Source organism: Puntigrus tetrazona, chromosome 23 (genome assembly GCF_018831695.1).
Source record: "Puntigrus tetrazona isolate hp1 chromosome 23, ASM1883169v1, whole genome shotgun sequence".
In the NCBI taxonomy this organism is placed as follows: Eukaryota; Metazoa; Chordata; class Actinopteri; order Cypriniformes; family Cyprinidae; genus Puntigrus; species Puntigrus tetrazona.
The window spans coordinates 18,509,637-18,532,030 of record NC_056721.1 but is presented as its reverse complement, the minus strand read 5'-3'; the positions used below and the strand labels follow the sequence as shown (position 1 = coordinate 18,532,030).

General features: G+C 39.1%; 1 protein-coding gene across 1 annotated transcript; it reads right to left on the bottom strand.

The window, feature by feature from the left end:
• Positions 1-528: 528 nt before the first annotated feature.
• Positions 529-15,427, bottom strand: nr1d4a (nuclear receptor subfamily 1, group D, member 4a). Its single transcript, XM_043225552.1, has 8 exons — positions 14,763-15,427; positions 7,832-8,131; positions 7,594-7,682; positions 7,366-7,510; positions 3,801-4,357; positions 3,240-3,425; positions 2,737-2,947; positions 529-1,923 (listed from the first exon to the last, which is right to left on the bottom strand). Exons 1-8 carry the CDS (start codon positions 14,776-14,778, stop codon positions 1,727-1,729), a joined length of 1,701 nt encoding a protein of 566 aa, XP_043081487.1. The 5' UTR covers positions 14,779-15,427; the 3' UTR covers positions 529-1,726.
• Between the last annotated feature and the right edge of the window lie 6,967 nt (positions 15,428-22,394).

Genomic DNA, 22,394 nt, shown 5'->3' with positions numbered 1-22,394 from the left:
TCACTCTGAAAAGCTCCTGATATAAAGTCTTCTAAGGAAATGCACGATAGTCTACGTGGTTTGTCTACTTAGTTTATCTTCAGAAAGCAAAAAGCATTCATTGGTGTTGTAATATACCATAAATAATAATTTATTATTATTTTTGGAATTTAATCAGCAAGCAGTATATACACTATCGATCAAAGTTTAGAATAATTCATATTTAGTGTTTTTGTTTATGTTTCTTGCATACCAAGGTGCATTTATTTAATTGAAAATATGTCTCAAAAATAGCTATAATAGAATTTTAAGGATCTGAAGATTGGACTAATGGCTGCTAAAAAATGAATCTTTCCCATCACTAATATATATTTAAAAATAAAATAAGATTATTTTAAATTCGACAACTATTTCACAAATATATAATTATAATTTATATTTATTACTATTTTACAAAATATCTAGTCTTCAAAAGCATTCTATATAATGTAATTATATATATATATATATATATATATATATAAACAAAACAAAAACAGAAGACATCAGAATAGATAATCTTGTATTTATATTGGTTCTACAGAAGAAAACAATTTACAAAATATACATTACCATATGATTCAATAACATAAATTTTCCAGCCATAATAAGAATCGACTGATCAAATCAACCTCATGGCAGCCCGAAATGCCTTTTTGACATGCTTTGTGATCTTAGTAAAGGCTGTAAAGATACTGTGCTGGTGCCAGAAGTTCAGGGGCTCTTTCTCAAGACACACAGATGAACAGTCCATTTCTCACAAGGCACCAAACGCCCCGTCTCAGTCAAACACACCACTGCGTATCCCTCTTTCTCTGAACAGGCAGTTAAATCAGTGTAAATGTGCAATATTTACAGTAAGAAAACAACAGAAAACTACAAAACATGCGTAGGAGAGAATGCTGGTTTTTGTATCCCTAGATTCATATATATTCATAAAGGAGACTGTGTGGAAATATACGTTGACGATGCATTCAGCTTGACGATGATGATGAAAAGGTGAACAAATGTGACGGTTTTATCTATTTTCAAAATTCGAAAAGTAATTTTAAAATCGGTTTCTTTTCCTTGTCAAAGAACTTAAATGGTAACTAGAGTTGCACATACAGTAAATCTTGTGTAATTAACACGGGTGACGAATGTATTTTTCTTGTCTCAAACTGAAGTTTTAATGTGATGTAGCTGTATAACTGATATCTATGGCTTATGTACATGGTATTTCTTTCCCTTTCTCAAACACACAGGCACATACACTCGCACGATTGGCTTTAAATGGTCCCTAAAATTACCTTTCTACTGTATAACATGGTGTACTTGACTAAAGACTGTGTATTTCAGTGTGCAGGCAGTACAGAGGAATGACCCGTTTTTGGTCTTCAAAAGTTCTGTGTAAGCTTATTTATGATGATATGACTGTTCCCTCGGATAAATATAAGCAACAATGCTCTCGAGGCGAGCCGAACAGAAGGGCAATGCATGTATGAAAATGATCCGCGAAAGCTTAAATGGAGATATAGTCTTGTTTGGAGCTTGCCGAGAGCCATCTGTTCGTTGTGTTTCTCATTAACACACAAAATAACGAATGGTTCCTATGGGAACATGCTCAACATCTCTTCTAAATGAGCAGTCTTTCTCTTAACCAGGAAATGTGTTCTCCGATTGGCTGGTGGTGGCCGTTGGTTGAGTTCCAGCTGCGGCGAGCGATAGCTCAGGGATCGATGCGGAAGGCCAGCAGTTTGTCGGAGTGGAGGTTGTTGAGGGTGCGCAGGTCTGGCAGGCGTAGGAGCAGTTTGGGAAAAAGAGAGCTGTCGTCGGGACGCCGGCGGGTGACTAAGGTGCGCAGCGCTCGGATGAGGCCTTCCTGCAACTGTTCCACAGCTAGTGTGTCTGAAATACCAGAGCAGTCTGTGGAGGATAAATGAATAACAATTTAGTATAAAAAAACAGTAAACAAATTCAAATATAAACATTATAAGTTATAAAGATTATGAATACACTATAAATATATATTAATAATATATAGGATAATATCTCCTATATTCTATTATATATATATATATATATATATATATATATATATATATATATATATATATATATATATATTATATATAATTTGATAATTTGATATTTGATGTTATGTTTTAGAAATTCCCAAAATCAATATGTACTTTTCATATTTTACATTAGCATTTTGCCTAAATTCAAATGGTACAAATTCACACTTGTACTATTTTAAATGATTAATTGTTAGTAAATAGATTTTTTTGTATTTAATTTTTTTGTATTTATTTTTAAATTAATTATATAATTAATAATCGTTTTTAATTACAAAAATACATTTTGTATATTATTACTACATTTATTTAATTTTTATTTAATATTTAATTGTTAATTTATTTAATACATTTGGTATTTTTTCTTTCTTCTTTATCATACAAAGTCAGTGTTTGTTTGTACTAACAACAACAAACTTTGATTCAAGTTTAAAATTTATATAAGCCATTTATCTATTTATTGCTTATCTGATAAACCATCAAAAACAATAAAGTAATCGGTATCAGAATTTTAATATTGCACTAATGAGCATCCCTGTTATAAATAGTCATAAATGTTAGTGGATTATTCCCATCTCTAATACAAAGCATGAGCAATAATAACAGTGATGCACGCTTTAGCAAACAGCGCTAATTAATTTGATTCCTGTGTTGCTCTTACCTGCAGAAACCAGCACCACTGCCATAAAAAGTGCCATCTCATCTGACTCCAGGCCCAGAGAGCTCAGCTTGGAACTGAACTCGAACATGGCGTCCAGCAAAGAGCCCATGCCTAGACCCCTGAGGGTGAGCAGCGGGTACGTCTGCCCGTTCAGGAAAGTCACTGTTCTTTCCTTGTGGTTGAACAGTGAGCAAAACCTCACCATAAGCACCTGCAAAAAGACAGCGTGATCAGATGGAAGCAATAAAAATGACCCAGGTGATTTTTCTTTTTTTTACTCTCAAAATTCCTCCATTTTTAGGTTGATGACCGTCATCTACACATTGCTGTTTGTTTTCGATCTGACATGTCAAACTGTAATTGGTTAAAACACCGTTTGACATGTTTGGGACTGATAGGGAAATCTGTTTGGTTTCATGCAGCTAGTGGCCTAGAAATGACACACTTCACCCTTAATAGTTCAGAGAGGGAAGTAAACTTTAAAAGCAATGTGTAATCAATACCTGGAAAGTGCCTGCTTTGAGCAACATGACTTGATCGTGCTGGCAAAGCTCCTGAAAGCCCGGGATGCCCTTCGCGAACTCGACCACTTCACGTACAGCTGGCGTGAAGCACTGAGAGAAAGACTCCCACACCTGCTGACTGGAGACTCCAGGCGCTGACACGGGGCATGCGTTCAGTGGACAGGCCTGTGATAGAGATGGCATATAACATTTTATTAGCACTTATGCTTAACCCTTATATTGTACTCAACCCCCACATTTTCTCATTAATCACTTACCCCAATATCGTTTACAATTTAACTAAATTTAAGATATTTTGGATCAAAAGTTTTCTTGTCGCTTGATAAAGTTCAGATTGAACCACTGATGGCAGATTCTAATGACATTTCTGGACCATGGCAGTGTTCAGCATTACTTGAACAGCCATAAGCCTCCCAAAATATCTTAAATTGTGTTTTGAAGACAAAGTAAGATTTTACAAGATTTAAAATGTTAATTTTGGGGTTCTTTGTGGACCCAAAGATGAAAACAAATAAGTATGTATCTTGAAACATTTCTCACCAGCACTTTGGAGCCAGCAGCCAACTTAAACGGGCACTGGGTTTGGGACTCGGCAGCCACGTAGGTGTTGTAATCGACCTGAGTAGGTTGTGAGGGCGGGCTGACGCTCGTCTGGGAGTGATTTTGGCTGAAGGAAGGAGCGTAGCTGTACCGATTATTGTCCACAAATGAGACCGGGCATTTGCTGTCACTGGAAGCTACTGGGCAGCGAGGCGGGGGCGAGAAGCTTTCGTGAGTAGTCGGGTGGTACCCCACGAGAGGGTAGTTGCTGTCCTGAGAAGGGTTGTTCTGAAAGGTGCTCGATCTGCTGCTGGTGTTCATGTTGCCCGCACGCTTGTTCAGGTGGTCCTGTGTGTTGGTGAAGATGTCCTGGTAAGCTCGGGATAAGGCACCGATGGCCTCTTTGGACTGGTTCTCGCCGGGGCTGGGAGGAGGTTCGCGTGGTGGCGAGGTGTCCATGCCCATGGTGGACGATTCGTTGAGGCTGTTCATGTAGCTCTGCATCTCGTCCAAAAGCCGCTGCTTCTCTCGTTTTGGGATGCGGCCGAAACGCACAGCTAAGGGTCAGAGAGAGAAAAACAAATGGTTGCCAACATGAAGCATGTATTTTTATTATTATCATTATTATCTACATATGTTAAAATTTGTAATGCATACAGTGAAGGTCAGTGGGATCCAAAACTGTATTGATCAGACTTTTACCACACTTTTTCTGTATATGGACAAACACTTGGAAAAATTCTTATTTTGAGAAAAATCTTCTTTTATATCTCACAGAAGAAAGTAAGTCAGGGTCAGTAATTTCAGATTTAAACTGTAGGTGAAATATCTCTTTAAGTGCATGGCGAATTTTCATTCGATATTGGCCTTAATATAACATGTTTGACAAAATAAATTCTTGAGATGCATTGAAGACATTTTATCTGAAAAAAATGAGTCTTATGTCGATGTTAAAAATACAAGATGTTTTGAAACTACTGCATTGCTATGCAAATCAGTGATAAAAAGATCCTCCCTGATCAGTAATCAAAATGTCCATGTCCCATTTCTTTTATAATAAAGCACGTGGCGGCATCAGAAATAGCCTAGTGTGATAAAATAAGTGAAATATTGTGTGAAAACTGCTTTGGAAGTGAAGAAAAAAAGCACAAAAATAGCACAGCTGCTGTGTAGGAGACAACTTGCTATCTAGTATCATTGGTCGCTGTGGTGTAGAATATTAATGATCATTAAATGCATTAGTGTTGTTTTTGATGCTTTCACATCTTTTGCAAGCCCCTCACTCTTTTCTCCATCACCACCCCCTCCACTAAGTAAATCTGTCAGCTGTTGATTCTATAAATAGCACCAATGCTACCATATGTTACCTCCCCCCACTCTTCATCTCTCTCTCTCTGTCACTACCTCCCCTTCCTCTCTTCATCCCTATGCTACTCTCACTCCTCTCTGAAGCCGTAAGTAGGGCAGTGGGTCAGGCAGAACGTGATGACAATGCCACGATAATTGGAAGAGAAACTAATGACTGTGGTTAGGAAAGAAGGAGAGGAGAGGAGAGGAGAGAGAGGAGAGGAGAGGAGAGGAGAGGAGAGGAGAGCACAATGTCATTTGGCAGAATGAGGTGGCAGTAGATGTAAGATATTATGGTACATCCTGGGTTTACAAGATGAGAGTAGAAGGAAGGCAAATGGCAGAGACGTTCCATATATCATACATGTCTCACAACACCTGCATCTGAGAAAATCGAGAAGCCAACCTTTTTCACTGCTCTGTAACTAACATGCAATGGCTGCATGTGCTACCCTGCAGGATGATCAATATTTTGCATTGCCTAGTCTATAATTGTCTTGCCACTTACCAGTCTGGATTATGCGCCATTTAGAACTGAAAATGCCTTTTAAGGTACCATTTAAACCCTGAAATTCAGCTCGATTTATATTGCATTGTTTGGCCAACAGGACACAAAATTGTACTTGGATTTAAATGTAGGAAAGCAGAATTAAAATTCATTATAAATATTGTGAATATAACTGTAATTTTTAACTAGAGAAGCAAACTTTAAATTTTGGTCTGACGATGGCTTATTTTGTCAAAAAAGAAAGAAAAGTTTTAAAAAAGCAGTTTGTATGTTTGGACATTTTTTTCTATTCATTTTCGCAATACTTATTACCATTCTAATTCAATTTCCTGAAATTCAGACCAGTTTTATTTTCTGTAGCAAACAGAAATGCACTTCAACTTGGAATGCAAGGCAGTAAAACTAACATAAACATGAAATTCAAAAAAAGTTAATGTTACTAATTTTCAACTAGAAGGGGTAAAACTTTGAATGTTGGTTAAACAAAAGTTTCAGTTGTTATTCAGTAAGTCCTCTTCCTGTCATCCCAATTAAAATTCCAATTCAACTTCCTATGGGATGTGGCCAAATTAAATTCCAATACATCGATCCTGAACTTCACTTAAATCTGTTAAACACAGTTTAAATTCTCAGAATGAATCTGATATCAAGATTACGGTTCATCCTGTGCAAACAACATGACACACATAGCTCCAGAGAGCTGCACTGATTACTAGTCTAACAAATGGCAAGTTCACAGCGGAAGTGAAACCATGCCGTTTCATTGTGTCAGACCAAACATCTGTTTGTATCACACAACCGAAATTAAACTAAAGCCTGCAGTGAACTGAAATGAAATCAGGGCGTCTACTTTATTGTGGTATTTGAGGACGTTGCATGAGGTTTTCCTGTTTGTGCAAGAGAACCCGTCAGAGAAACAGGTTTCTAGGTTGTGGGCCCTAACAATTTCAGGAACCAGGGTATAATGACTGTTTACCTCCCCCACTTTGTACCCAATAGACTCATTTCTGCTAGTGCCCTCTTAGAACAAAATCCAGTGCAAACTTGACTTTGATGCACACCCGCTGGTAACCATGTCAAATTCTGCCGAGAACCTGACTAAATAGGACACAACGTAAAAGTGTCAGTTCATTTTACTAAATTTCCTCAAAAGTTAATCGAAAAAGATTTATTGTTCAGTTCAGTGCTATTTAGGGTTAAATCGCATTGTTCTTCTGAAGGCTTCAGATGCCTTGCTTTTTTCTGCATCCCTTGCTTAATTTTTGCTGCAGCACAACATTAATTGCTGAGGATGTTATAAGGCCACAAGCGTGGTAATCAAGTCGCCCGTGTTCCAATTTCTCAAAATAATTCTTGTATTTGCTGCAGTTTTCCAGATGACAGATAGCTTCAGGGACTGCGTGACTCCATCCCTCATAAATCATTGTCTCTAGAAGGGATTGGGAGGCAGAGCTTAGGGAACGTACGAGGGGGAAGGGTAAACCGATGGAGAGAAGGAGGCGAGAAAAAGAAGGGACCACAAAGGGCAAGCGAGAGACAGAAACGAGCGCACAGCCAAACTCTCTTGAAAGTTACCAACGGTGCAGGACTAAAAGCGGAAAGTAGGTTGAGGGGGGCGAGTGTGGTGCTTGGCCTGAAGAATGCTATGAAAGTACGACTTTTCACTATTTGTCATATGTCAGTGTCCTGATAACCTCTTAAAATTCTCACCGTCACGGGACATGCCGACGGAGAGGCATTTTTTGAAGCGGCAGTGCTGGCAGCGGTTGCGGTTCATGCGCATTATCAGGCAGTTCTCGTTCTTCACGCACATCTTGTAGTTAATGTTCTGCTGAATGCTGCGCCGGAAAAAGCCCTGCAAAAAATGAAAGACTTGCAATATGATAAACCACAGTGATATGACAGAAAAGACTTCATCAGAGGCGTGTTCTGTCTTACCTTGCAGCCTTCGCATGCATGGACACCGTAGTGGAATCCTGATGCGATATCTCCACATACTTTGCAAAGGAGCACCATGCCTCCGGTCTCTGCTCAGATAAAGATAGAAACAGAGAGAGAGAATGGGGTCAGGACGTACAAGAACGCATGTCCTTAACAGTGGGGACTCGTTATTCCTTTGTGAAAGAAGATGCTGACTTTGTGTGATGCAGGTGCTAAAAAGGGAACCCGCACTTACTGGTAAACGTGCCAGTGAATCCACAAGGCCTTTTACCGGCGATGGGATGGGAGTAGCTGTGTGGGTTTGAACCTGCAGTGGAGCTGTTGTAGATTTCAGGGAACTGAAATACCAGCTTTGGAGAAGGTGGCGTTCCCACGCTTCCTTGCTGCTTGAGGGCACCAATCTCAGTGAAGGTGACCTCCTCTGGGGAAGAGGGCTGGGAGTGAGAAGATGGAGATTGGGTTTGATAGCCGCTAGAAGGGCTTCCTGGGCTTGGACTGGCACTGCCATTGCTACCAGCGTAGAGTATCACACTCCCTGTAAAAATACAAGAGTATACGAAAACATTGAGTGAGAAAAATGTAACTTTTATTAGTCAGTTTCATTGTTGGTGAATGTAGATTATTACTCGTTAAATAAGGCAGTCTTTCAACTCATCATTTTTGCATCCGTAACAAGCATAGGAAAGGATGACAAATATGAAAAAAAGAACAACCTGCCTCATTTGCAAATCAAATCTAATTTGCATTGGCAAAACGTAATGCTAAACGTAATTTATCCATCTAGAATGAAAGCTATTTAGCACGTTTTAATGGCATTTTATTTATTTAATCCAGCATGTGAGATTGTTTAATTGCTGATAACTGTTGTGCTATCAAGTCATAAATATATTTCCAGTATTCATTGTTTCCTATTTGGCTATTATAACTTCCTTGTTGCTCTACCATGTTCACTACAAATGAGCTTACACGTGTATTCATTTCTTGACTTTTTGTGAATGTTCAGCAACGGACATTCAGGAACATCCCCATCACACAGTCAGAATTAAGGGATATGTTCACAGGAAAAAACAGTTTTAGGCTCACGACCATGATTAGGTGTTTCAACACCCAACAACACTCTGCTATCATTTCCCTCTGGTTTTATTAATGAATCATCTTTAGGGTTAGGTTTAGGTGTAGGGATAGGGTTAGGTCTATTTTTTAAGACGGTAATGTTGGTTCATGATCAACTACAGAAAAAAGTCTTTGGCAAAATCACGGTGACCAATATTCTGTTCTGAATCCAGCCAGTGGGTTTTCAACGCGAGGAATGCCCTTCGACCCACTGAGTCAGTTTTTGAGAATCGACTCAAAAAGCTTCGGTTCCAAAAACAGCGGACAATGCTACCTGTTTGTTTGCTATCTGTCAGATTGTAGGGACATTATGTGCGTGATATTTAATCGCTTGCAGCAGCTTTCAGAGGGAGGTGATGTAATGATAAAACCGGCTGTGAGCAAGTAACGTTTCTTCCGTCAGAACGATCTGAAGCGTTACGAATAATGACGGCAGCCCAGCAATTTACTGCGACGATCAGCATTTATGTGTTTTATGGTTCGGTTTAACCGTCTCACGTTACTTTAAATGAAACCATCGGCTTGTTTTATTCCCATTCCCCCGCAGGTTTCTCTTTCTCTCCCTCTAGGTTTCTGCATCCTATCGCATCCTCCCCGGTCATGCGCTCGGGATGAGCTGAGACACGGTCTCACGTGTTCGCGAGCTCTCCCGCCTCTCCTCTCCAATAATAGCCCTGGCATAGTGCCCCAGCCAAACCGCACAACACCTGACCGCCGCCTCACATGGATTCCTGACACCGTTCCTGCCCAAACCAAATCCGCAGTCTCGTGTAAACAGCTACAACAATCGCGAGTCGCGGGCATCAAAAGCTCTTGCGATGGTGTTCCGGTTCCCACACAGATGCGTCTCCTGCGAGAGAGGGGCAACGAGGAGTCACGTTTTGGAGGAATGTGCACCGTGGCTTTCAGTTTGACTTTTTAAACAACCCGAGGACAAAGTCGGTCAGATCTGGGCCAAGAGAATGCGATTTAAAGCCGCAGTGTCCAAAACATTTCTGGAATCACTTGCATGGAGCTTTACCAATGTAATGCAGTAGTGGCTTATTATTGCAATGGTATTTCTAATTTAAAACTGCTTCTCGCCGTTTTCACACTATGTACATCAGTTTTTGTAGGCGTTTGCTTTACTGTCAAGAGTCAATGTCATATGTGACCCTGGACCACAAAATCGGTAATAAATAGCAAAGGTACATTCGTAGCAAAGGCAAACAAATACATTGTATGCGTCAAGATGTTAGATTTTTCTTTTATACCAGAAATGATCATTTTCCATGAATATATTTTCCTACCAATTTTGTCATCTCCTGGAAAAAACTGTATTCGGTCACTTAAAAAACAACAACTCACCTTTCCTCAACATTTTGCATGATTTAGCGTATAATTAATATCTGTACACTCTTAGAAATGAGGCTATAAAAACTGCCATATATTATTTAGATACTAAAATGCACACTTTATATACACATTTGGATATTTTAAATTACTTACATTAAACATTTAGGGGAAAATAAGGTGTAAAATCCCAGTGACCGCTTTTGTACCTTTTTTTCTGAAGGTGTATGGCAAACTAGTAATGGCTACTGTTTTTGGATACCCTCCAACCCTGCCCTAGCAAACACCACTAACAAATATATTGATTCACACTGACACAAACCTAGAGAGCATTGCATAGTTGACCTAAAAGTAAAAATTTCACAAACATTTATTCAACCTCGTGCCGTTGCAAGTGCACTGTGGAAAACAAAAGAAGTTATTGCAACGTTATCCTGAGGTAATAGTGACCATGTCCGGTATCCGTTCACTTTCATCGAGTCTTCCTTATTGTTGAATGTTTTTAGTTTGGCTGTGCCTTTACTACTGTGCAGTGCTTATGACAATAAGCCAATTATTTCCTCAATACTGTCTTTCAGTCTGTGTTTTTCAGGTGCACATAATTTGGAACTCTTGTGTGGTAAACAAGTTCAAACTACCAGCAGATATCTGCCTCGCTCCTTTGCGTGTTTTTTCACATGCTGCACGCGGTATTTATTTAGCTCAAGTGTTTTTGTGATCCCTCCACTGGCACGTGCAATGGGACTTATTGTTGACATACTGCAGTGCAGGATTTTACAGCCTTGTGATAGCGAGCCCTACCTGAGCGTGTTACTCAGACCTGCCCAGTTCACAAACCCCACCCACATACAAAGAAATACTCACACCTGGACACACATGTGAGGCCACAGAGGTTAAAGAGACAAGTGACATTATGGATAACAGGACATGCCCGTTATTAAACCAAACCATAGCGTCTGGGGCGCAGCTGTTTTTAGCACCAGTTTCGCACGATTGCAAACCAGTCTAAAGCTTTAATCGGATATTAATTTAAAATGTGTAGGTGTGCTATTATTGCCTTTGTCCTGCCCTTTATGAAAACAACCAGTTTGGACAATGTGCAAAGACAATACGATTTCTACAAGCTAAATGAGGAGCCGCGCACATGTCCTTGCAAGCCGGTATAAATTAGGGTCAGTGAAAACACCAGCATTAATTGAAGAATCAGCATCAGCAGGTCTCTTAGTGAGCTTAGGGAACCCATGCAAACCCTAATCTGCTAGTGAGCAAGCGCGTAGAAACGTGAGGACTTTGCAGGAACAATTATTCCCTCCTCCCCGGTCTCAAACACTGGCATGGTCTCCCTCACTCCCTCCCTTGAGGAAAAAAAAGCTGGAATACTCTGCCTTGCGTGACCGCGATGTCTTGTACATTTGCCTCGATATACGCCATTTTAACGTTTCTGCATTTGTATGGGTTGGGTTAGGGATGCAAGAAAGTTGAGCCTGTTGCAGTTGTGTATATAAAGTTATCACAATAAAAACACTTACTTTGACTTTTAGAACTTTTTTAGAACAAGCGTGACATTTATTGAAGGAGGTGTGCTCACTTATAGAATAAATGGGTTAATACAGACAGAAATTCCATTCTAAAGTGGATCAAAATCACACAAATATGTACAATTTATAGCCAAACGTTTTCAAACTGCAGTTCTTAGAACCACAGGGGCTTTCATGAAATATATAAAAAAATACATAGAATATTATATTCCTTTATATTATATTATTACATTCAGTATTTAGTCGTGTGTATGTATATATATATATATATATATATATATATATATATATATATATATATATATATATATATATATATATATATATATAATATGTCTGAATATTGATGCTGCTTTGAAACAATATTATTATGTAAAATCTAGTATTTTAAATACAAAAATCTGTTTTACTTGAAAATGTTCAAATATTGTAAAAAAGATTTTTGTATCACTTAACACACTTTTTAAAAAATATATTTTAACTATTTGTTTTACCATTAGTCATTAACATAATGCCTTTTCCAAAAAAAAAATAATAATAATAATAGTGTGTGTGTGTGTGTGTGTGTGTGTGTGTGTGTGTGTGTGTGTGTGTGTGTGTGTGTGTATAAAATCATAATATAATTACTTTCATTATGCCTCTTAAGTACATTTGGGTAGGTTATTTCAGAATGTTCTCATGCTGTCATGAAGCTGTTTATGCGAACCGCTCCAGAGAAAAAGTTGCATGAGGCGGGAAAACGTGATGAGGCGCTACACTGACTGCATGAAATCGCTGACCCACTGACCAACCTCCCCTTTCTAACGTACAATCTGCATCAAAACACAGAATCACTGAAAGAAGCGGTGAGGGCGGGGGCGTGGAAATCACGCGCTGCACGCGGCTGAAAGAGCGCATGCACGTGAGGAAGATTGTAGGCGCGAGGGATGAGTTCAGTGGGAAGATACGCGCGCTCTGCGCTCCCACGAGCAAAGCTAAAAGCCTCGCGCCTCTCCTATAATCGAAAAGCGCTATAAAATAGAGCAGGCGGCTATATAAAGTGGTGGGGGGCGGGTGGATGGTCCGTTACCCTGCATGAATCGCTTCTGGAACCTCTCATTCACCTCGTGTGAACTCGCTGGCGTTAACAGTATAGACTTTACATGCGGTCCGCATTTAAACCGTTGAAACGCTCCATAAACGTCACAGCGTTTGTTTTACACGAATAGTGAGGATAAATGGGAACGTTTTGGCTAATACAAATTATTCAAGATACCGTTGTTGTACAACAGTCACATATTCAACAGAGGTTTCATAAGTGCTTTTCTAAAGCATAGTCAGTAGGTTAGTAAACCAAACCATATTTGCCATAGCTTTTGCATAAGGGACAAAACTATACAACCAGATTGCATGCTCTAGTCCCTTTGACAATACGAGTTGATTTAATTTTTTATCTTATCAAACCCTTACAATTATTTATTGCAGATTTTGCTGCTTTTTGAATGTGATGTTTCCATATGACGTGCATTAAAACCATATAATGCATATTTTTTCCTATTCATTCCAGGTTTAAAAATGTATGTTTTAGCTTGGTGTGGATGTTTTCTTTAACCTGTATGCAAGACTGTATGGACTATAATATCAAACATCGTATTGGTTATCGGACAATTCTTGGTATAAGTCAAAATTGCAATATTGTTGCATCCCTAGAACTCCATGTGGGCTGGATCTAAAGTCATGTGTTGGGGCTGATGTAGTGTGTTTACTTGTAAAACGTAACAGAAAATCTGCTTCCTTGTTTCCTGTAGTCTACCATGTGTTCAAATGTTGTTATTTCCTGTGTTTAATTACTTTATGCAGGATGTTATTTGTTTTCGAGGCTTTCTGTCAAACAGGGTGAGTTGAGAGGGTGCGCCAGGCACGAGACAGTGTTTCCATCACCTGTTCCGGAACGTGACTGCAGCTTTTGTAAATGAATCAGCCGTCAATTAACATTGAAGTGGACTTGGTTGACTGAGCCAGCGCGTAATTAGCCCTTGGCTAACCCCGGTAATGAACCACTACTCAAATCAGCTTAACCGGTTAACCTCCTTGGATGAAGGCTGGTGCATACCTGAGTAAAGTTAAATTATTTTAAGCTTTATTAAATAATAAACGAAAAACGAATGCAGCGTTAGTGCATGGCCACCCGTGTTTCTCGAGAGATCACTGACTTTCCCTAAGTGTCGGTGGGACGGTGAATAATGTGACTTTTCTGTTCATATTACAGAGGCACAGTGTTTGCTTTCAATATCTCCTGTGATTAATAGCCATACTCTAGTTTACACTAGTAAAGTGTGCTGATATGTCAGAGCCAAGTTTGACAGCGCACTTGGACCATCTACATACACGTGAGTTTGTTTTCATGGCTAGTAGCAGGAAGTTGTTAGTGCACGCGCATGGTTTCTAAGCACATTCCATGAAAGCAATCACACAGCGTTTATGACAGCAGTTACAGAAGTTGCTCTAAGTATGGTAATGTTTATCACCATCATTTATGTGATTCACATATTGGACTAGACTGATGCTATATTTAGATGCACTTTGTAGTCTTTATGCCGCACCGATGATGAGTCTAACCAGCCTAATCATAAAAGCATGCCAATGCCTTCACGACACCTGCTTAGATCATTACTGCAAACCAGTGCAGCATTGTAAAACGTCTTGTTTAGGTGTAGTTCAGATGCACCTTGCAGCTTTTAGAGTTAACTGCATTGTGAATCGTGCGTCTAAATACAGTTCAATCAGTTAACACAAAACATGGCATTAATTATGATGTATGAAACGCACAGAGTACTATTCCATTCATTAAGAAGTGGAACAATATCACCATTACCACTGCCACCAATGAAAATATTATTAGTAATGATAACAGTGATGATAATAATACAAAATCTATTCTAAGCTTTTGGAATGAAAACGTCTGAAATAATCAGCAGTGTTACTTAAATGGTGAATTTAAACACCGTTTAATCAGAAAACATCAAAAAATATGAAATGCCAGGTTGATTATAATAAACATATCAAGCACAATCACCATCATCGATACGATTCAGTTTTTAGGAATAATAGTAATAATTAAAATATGCTGTATCTGTAAGAATGTTGCATTATTAAAATAATTGTAAATGTAATAATAATAGTAATGATAAATGCATTGCTTACCAGGACTGCTGTCCATCCTTGATATGCTTTTCAAGATCCTCTGTCTTCAGAAATATTCTCTTCAAGAACGTCTGTGTGTGTCAGTGTGTTAAAGTCTGGTGAAAACAGGTACAAAAGTCACGAAATGCCTGTGCGTGCAGTCAGCAGCCCGAAGAAGGCAGGCAGTGTCTCGAGCACAGAGCATTTGGCAGCGGAGCCAAACAGTCGGTGAAAAATAGAGTCGGTCACAGGTGTGCAGATGCACTTTCCGCGCGCGGCTACCTGCGCTCTACTCTTGATCTAGTGTGAAGGACGCGTTAGGTGCGCTGGCTGATGATGTCTCTCGTCTGTCCGTTCTTTGTCATCAGCATCTCTGTGGGACTGTCAAACTCCACTTTCACTCCTGGCCAAGCGCACACCCTTCCACACCCACATCAATCACGTTTCAAGACGACTGGTAAATGTGACTGGATTTAGGGGAGCCGTCAACCTCTGTTGTTGTCTTTGGCGGGGATTTATCTCACTCTAACGTGCCCCATGATCTCCTAGCTTTCCCTTTCCTCTTGATCCTAGCGTGCGTTTTCATTGGCGGGAGCGTAAGCGCCGAGCTGAGCTGGATGCGCTTATTCGAGCGCGCTACGTGCTGGTAAAGCCACGCTGCATGTGCCCTCTGCATGTGCCGCGGAAAGCGCTTGTCCTACTGACACACATTTTATGCAAAACACAGCGTGAGACTAGGCGACATGAGAGGCTTGCACATGGACTGCAGGAGGGGCTCTGCGTGACTGCTGCCGAGCGCGTCTTTTAAAATCTCTTCCAACATGTGAATGAGGTATAGAGTCAGCATAAACAAGTGTGTAAAAAAAAAAATTTCAGCTGTATGCGCGATGAAGTGATATGGCATTTGTATTTTTAAAAATGAAATAGCATGTACAGTATCGATGTCAAATAATAGTTTTGGACACCTTATATTTATTACGGTTTGAATGAATTGTGTGACGGTATTCCGTAATAAGATCCGACAGAATTCTAAAAGATCTAAAACTGAAATATCTTTTAGCCGATCCCTGCCTGAATGTAGTTTTGTTGTGCTCACATGATTGCCTAATAGCACACACACACACACACACACACACACACACACACACAAATATGTGCGAATTTTAAATGTAAGAACAGAGTTCAAATAATTATTTACAATGTATTCAAGGTAAGATAATAAGATGCTCTTGTGGTAATTTCCTTCTGTGGCAACTAGCCCCGGTCTTCACTCTACAGTGCATACATACATATACATACATACATACATACATACATACATACAGTGATACAGCATCCCAGAGGTGCCCAATCATTTTCCTGGTTATATATTATAGATATATAGGATATAGTAGGGTGCTCGATCCTAGTCCTGGAGATCTAAGTTCCTGCAAAGTCCAGCTCCAACCCTGACCAAACACAACTAAACCAACTAACTAATATCTGAAAGAGGGCTTGATAATTACAGACAGTTGTGTTTGATAAGTGGGCTGGAACTGAACGTGAAGGTAGATCTCTAGGATTGGGCTTCATTGCTATATTACTATATATATATATATATATATATATATATATATATATATATATATATATATATATATATATATATATATATATATAGAGAGAGAGAGAGAGAGAGAGAGAGAGAGAGAGAGAGAGAGAGAGAGAGAGAGAGAAAACTGGGGCTAGTTGTAAAAAGAAAGTTACTACAAGAGTTAACTTTTTTTAGTTAACCTTTTAGTCAAAAGTCAAATTACAAAAGGAAAGGAAAGGTGTGATGTGTGACTAAGTACAGTGTCTCATACTTTGAATTCGTGCTTTGCATTCAACCCATTCAAGTGCGATCACACACACACACACACACACACACACAGTGAATAGTGAACACACACCCAGAGCCGTGGGCAGCCATTGTTGGAGGTTCGGTGCCTTCCTCAAGGGTCTCACCTCAGGTGTGGTTTTGAGGGTGGAGAGAGCACTGGAAAGTCAATTCCTGCTGGACCTTGTACTGATATTTTAAAAATATCTGCATGTTATTACATCTGCGATTAAGTTGTGTAATTAGATTTATCTATTAACCCACCCTGAAACTACCCCTGTCACCAAACCTGTGCCTAACCTCAACTGTATCCCACCTCACAATTGCAAAAGTACGTGGTGCTTATTTTTTGATGTACGTACAAAGTAGTTAAAGGCCACTTAATATAAAGTGGGACCTACAAAAACACTCACAGATTTTATTTGTTTCTTAATAGGTGGTTCTGCTTTAATAACAGCGTGTGCCTGTGCTGCTGTTATTAGAAACAGATTTTGGGGATAATGATTTGTAAATATCTCGTTTAAACTGAAAGAACAACAGAACAGCGTCCTCTTGTGGACATTAAACGCACATGGCTGTTTTTTTTTTAATTTTTGCTATTATAGGGTCGAGGCCAGAAGTGTGTCAGTGGGTGGGCCTTCATAAAAATGGGTGGTGAAAAATGTAGTATATGAATCATTAACAAAGGCAATTCAAATAATAAACAAGACAAACAAACAATAAAATACACTTCTTATTTTCTGTAACTGCAATAACAGCATAAACATTTTTGGAACACTGTTTGTTTTAAAGTTAGAGACACTGACAAAAATTTGCATGTAGTTGCCTTTGCATCCTCATCACAAATGACCATTTTGATGAGCATGTGATATTCAGCTATACAAAGAGGGACGATTAAGAAATGCAGTTGACCGCGAAAACTTTCCTTTTATAATTTGACCTAAATAGAAACTTACAACGTGATAAGACTTCTTCTTGTTTAATAAATTACATCTTTGTTGAAAATTGCCAACTTCTTATTGGGTGGGCCACAGTTTGTTATTGTGCTATCGTGACGGTTCAAAGATAAATTGGAAATATTCATATAAAATATATTCGGTTTTAAAAAAAATATTATATCATAGTTTTATCTGGCCTAAAATAAATAATATTGGCCAAATACATATAATCAAATATGCCTTTTCAATGGCTGAAAAGCTTAAACCTCATAGAATGTCTTGCGAACAGAATATATATTGTATTGCCTTTTAAAATGCATGGTATTATCCATTATATTGTAGCAATAACTCTTATACGCTGTAAAGTTTTTCAAAATTAAAGCTGGGAAGTTTGGGAAGTTTTAGGTACAAATAAAAAACAAAAATGACAAGAAATCTCAGCAAGAGACACAGTATTCTAATTTATAGTGTCACAATTAAAAGTGCTTATAATTATAATGACAACTGAATGCTTGTGAAAGCGTATATTGTATATAGTGTTTTCTAATGCACTGTGACTGAGCTTGAGCAATAGTGATGGCTTTATGTTGTACTTCCAATGCTGACCACTAGATGAGGCTTTAATGCAAGAAGTGACTCTTAAACCCCTAAACTTAACATCTTAATTTAGCACTAGGTCACACCAACAGATCAAACCTTCCTTTCTAGCTTTCTTCAGTCCTTAATATAATATTTTCCCCTCCCTGCATAAATAACATATTCTTGTAAATGTGAAAGTAAAAGCAATGCAACAGGAGATGCTAAAAATGCATTTATATTTATATCCAAACCGTGCAACATATCGTAAACATCCTTTCAAGGCCTTTATTTGGACATCGAGAAGAAGCTCCGTCAGAACGTTCTAGCTCGCATTTTGTTTTTTTTTCTGCGACCATAAAAAAAGCTTGATTACAGCTTGCGCGCTTGACACGTTGATTGAAATGATACATTTCGCACAAGATAGAAATAATCCAAAGAGAATGTGGCGCCTTACGTAAACCCTGTTTCTGTGGTGTTTTGACAGTTGCCAGGGTTAATTGGCTGTGTTAAATTTGGAGCTCTGTTCCACAGCTATGAACCCATGACTGTGGGCAACTCACGCACCGAGGAACATGTTATGGCAGGGCATGCCGATAATTACAGAGGGAGAGCGGCAGTGTTTGGGAACCGAGCAGGGGCTGCTGCCAACACGCACACAGTAGAAACACCTTGTACCTCGGGCTAGGCAGACAGCCATCAGTGTCTGTCATCTTTCTGTTGCTCTCTCCTGCCCACCAACACTTACCTGCTCAAACTCTTTCGCTCTTTTATTGAAAGATCGCTCTTTGTGAAGTCATGCCAGATTCTCTGAGGCTGATGAGCAATTTAACAAGTTTATACCGAGCTCCCTGTTGTGCAAAAGGCACTAGTATGGTGAAGAGGATATATAGTGGAAAGTTTAGATGTGACTCTTAAAATGCTTTCTGTCTGATTTATAACTTAAAGAGTACAACCTGTTTTGTTTTGTTTTTTTTAGCTATTTTGCCACTTAAGCAAAAAAAAAAAAACTTTTGGGGTTTAATAGTCCTTTGTTTTCTTACTTCAAAACTTGTTTTTTAAGGAATAGCTCATCCAAAAATTAAAAAATGGGACTTAACATGTCAAATTTTAAATGTAAATACGTTCGTTTTGTTTTGTTTTTTAATTGGAATGCATTTGGTGAAAATGTCTCCACTGCAGTGAATGGGTGCCGTCAGAGCGAGACGCCTGAAAGCTGCTAAAAACACTCCAGTAATTCACAAGTAATCCAGACGACTCCTGACAGTCCATCAGTTAACATCTAATAAAGTGAAAAAGTTGCATGTTAAGAGAAAGAAATGCATCATTAACACATTTTTAACTTCAAACACTTGCTTCTGGCCACGATATGAGCCCTTTGTTCATATTGCTGAAAAAGTCATCTTGACTGAATCAGGAGGGAAACATGCAAAGATCAAGCACTGTTTACAAGCAAAAACAGATTTAAACAAATATGTCGGTGAACGCGATTTGATGCGAGCGAGGAATGGGATTGGCTTTATTTTACTACAGGAAGCATAATGAAGGATGATTTAAAGTTAAACCATCTTGATGCATTTGATTTTTAAAAGCGCACAGCATTTCACAAGATGTTAACTTCAGGACTGGTTTACTTGTATTGTGTTTATTGTGTTTTTATCAGCTGTTTGGACTCTCATTCTTGACGGCACCCATTCACTGCAGATGACCCATTGATGAGCAAGTGATGTAATGCTAAATTTCTAAAAGACTGTAAAAGTCTTGAGGGCAAGTAGATTTTTAGTACTATTGCTTTAATTCAATTAGCTACTCTGCGTTTCATTGGAGGCTAATTATTTGTGAAACTTACTAACAATTTCTGAGTGAACATCGTTTCAAAGTATTTTTTCCCATTGTACAATGGCAGTTTTATTTGCTAAAGAGAAGGCATTGAAAAGGGGACCTTTCCTCTCGAGCACAAAGATTTGCCGCAATTACAGAATTGCTTCCATATGTGGATCAGGCAGCTTCTCCGGCTGCCCCCTCCAGCCCCTCTCTTTTTCCTCTCCTTCTCCGCGTTCTCTCCCCTTGTCTTTTAGCGACTTCCTTCCCCCGACTTCTAGTTATCCGTTTTCTAGCCATACTACATTTTTCCGCCCTTGCCGTCTTTCCCTTAGTGCCACGAACGGTTTTGAAAAGGCCACCTTTTAAACAAAGTCCGTCTTAATCAGAACATCCTGGTACTTTTGGCAGTGGGCTTCACTTGTGCTGATTCAATTAGAGCGAGAGAGCCAGGGACAGAATGCGCCTGGATCCGACAACGAAAGGGGGAGAGAGAGTCGGAGAGGGGGGCATGAAGGGAAAGAAGCGAATGAAAAGAAGAAAGAAAAAATGTGGTTTCACCAAAAGAATTCGGACTGGAGGGAGGCAGCCTGGTGAGTGCAATAGGGAAAGGTGGAAAATGAGAAGCGAAGGAGAGGGAGAGAGCGAAATGTTTTTTGACAGAGGTCGGTTCAGAGAGGGTTCATGGTGACATCATGGCTGATTGTGAGGAAAGTATAGACAGGAGGGCCATTCACCTTTCATTGGACACATATGTTGGAGGGTAGGCCGCGCGCTCATTTGCATGCGCTCATTGGCACTCTGTTAAGGTTTTCCCGACAGCTCTGTTTGGATCGGCGAAGCGCGCTCGCTGCCTCGACTCGCGCGCACAAACATACAAAAATAAGTACAAGCATGCGCGCACATGCAACCACAGATTAAATATGACATGTGGCTTATACATTTACATGAACCCTAATGCAAAATATACACCACAGCCTCCCATTTTTTTTCCCTTATAGCTTTTTCCAAAAGTTGTTTTTCCCCGTGTATGTTATTTCTTCTTGTCAGTTGGAGTCTGAATGTGTACGTTTTGCCAGGCGGAATGAATGAGGCCCTTTATTGGTGCTTTTGAAACTGAAAACCGATGCTTTTGGTGCGCGCGTGTATGTGTATTTACGCGTGCGTGCTTTGAGTCAGGCTACGTCGCGCTTGTTTGCGCGCGCGCACGCATGCACATGCCCGCCTCGCGCTCTCTCTGCATGTCTCATTGCAGCACAAAACTTCACATGACATCAATCTGCATGCAAGGAAATAGTGATCTCATTACAGGCATCTTGTTCCTGATTAAAACCTGCCGTGGCCACCAGCCTCTCTCTTTCTGTGTCTGTGTCTCTCTCTCCTCCCCTCCCTTTTTCGTTTTCTTCCCCTTTTCTTTTCCATCCAGGCCCACTAGTCCTTGGCACAGATAAATACACGTCTTAGTGGAAATGTTATTCGTTTATTTATTTGCACTCCTGACAATTAACACAGGGGAAAATAAGGTCACGGATGAAAAAGGATGAAAGAGGAAGGATAAAATAATGATGATGTCAGAGGCCTTTAAGGTGAATTATGATGTCATAGCAAAAAGTGACAAATGCAACTCTTGCGAAGAAGAAATCGTTAGGGGTAAAAAAAGGGGGAGAAGTGGAGCAATATGTTCAAATACATTGTGAAAAATTATTTTTACTGAAGTTAAAAAATATGTATTGCACTTACAAGTTTACTAGCAATTTCTGAGTGAAAATTGTTCCTACGCCTTTTTTTTAACATTGATTGTCGATTAATGTATTTGTCCTGTTTGGATTAAGCCACAATTTTTGTTGTTATTGTTGTTGTTTTATTTTTACATGTGACACACTGCAACTTATTAATTTGCTAAAGGTTTTCCAAATGACTATGGTTTATCTTTAAGCAACAACTTTCACATCTTGAAAAGAGCCACACTTAATTTTACTTCTTTTACTTTTATGAGACATCAAAGTGTCTATTTGCAAATTTCAGAATGTCAGCATGCAGATATAGAGCCATCCCATATAGTTCCCCTGATGTGTTATAACAACTGCTCATTTGTTGAAATGCTTACTGATATTTTAAGAAAGAGTCATTTAGTTATTAGAATCTGAAAACCAGTTCCATGGTCAGACATATATCGTAAAATGTTTTCAGACATTTCCTTTAAACATAACACAATGCAACAAACGATTCAAAATATTAGTCTTTTTAATCTGCAAAAAAAATCTATGCATAATCTGTGTTTATAATAACAGTAAGCGCTATTTTATGGACATTTCCTAGAATGTAAATTTGACATACATCCTTCGTTAAAAAAAAGGGGTTCCAAAATGTTTCAAAATTGCAGTGGTGGCTTTTCATAAAGAATCTTTTAGTGAGCGATTCTTAAAAGAAACATTTTTGGAATGGTTCTAAAGATCCCTT

Bases quoted from the DNA above. Each gene is read 5' to 3' on its own strand.
- nr1d4a (XM_043225552.1), bottom strand. The intron at 2,948-3,239 runs GTATTGATTACA...GTCTTTTTGCAG, and splicing joins TCAAAGCAGGCACTTTCCAG to GTGCTTATGGTGAGGTTTTG. The intron at 1,924-2,736 runs GTAAGAGCAACA...TATCCTCCACAG, and splicing joins AGTGGTGCTGGTTTCTGCAG to ACTGCTCTGGTATTTCAGAC.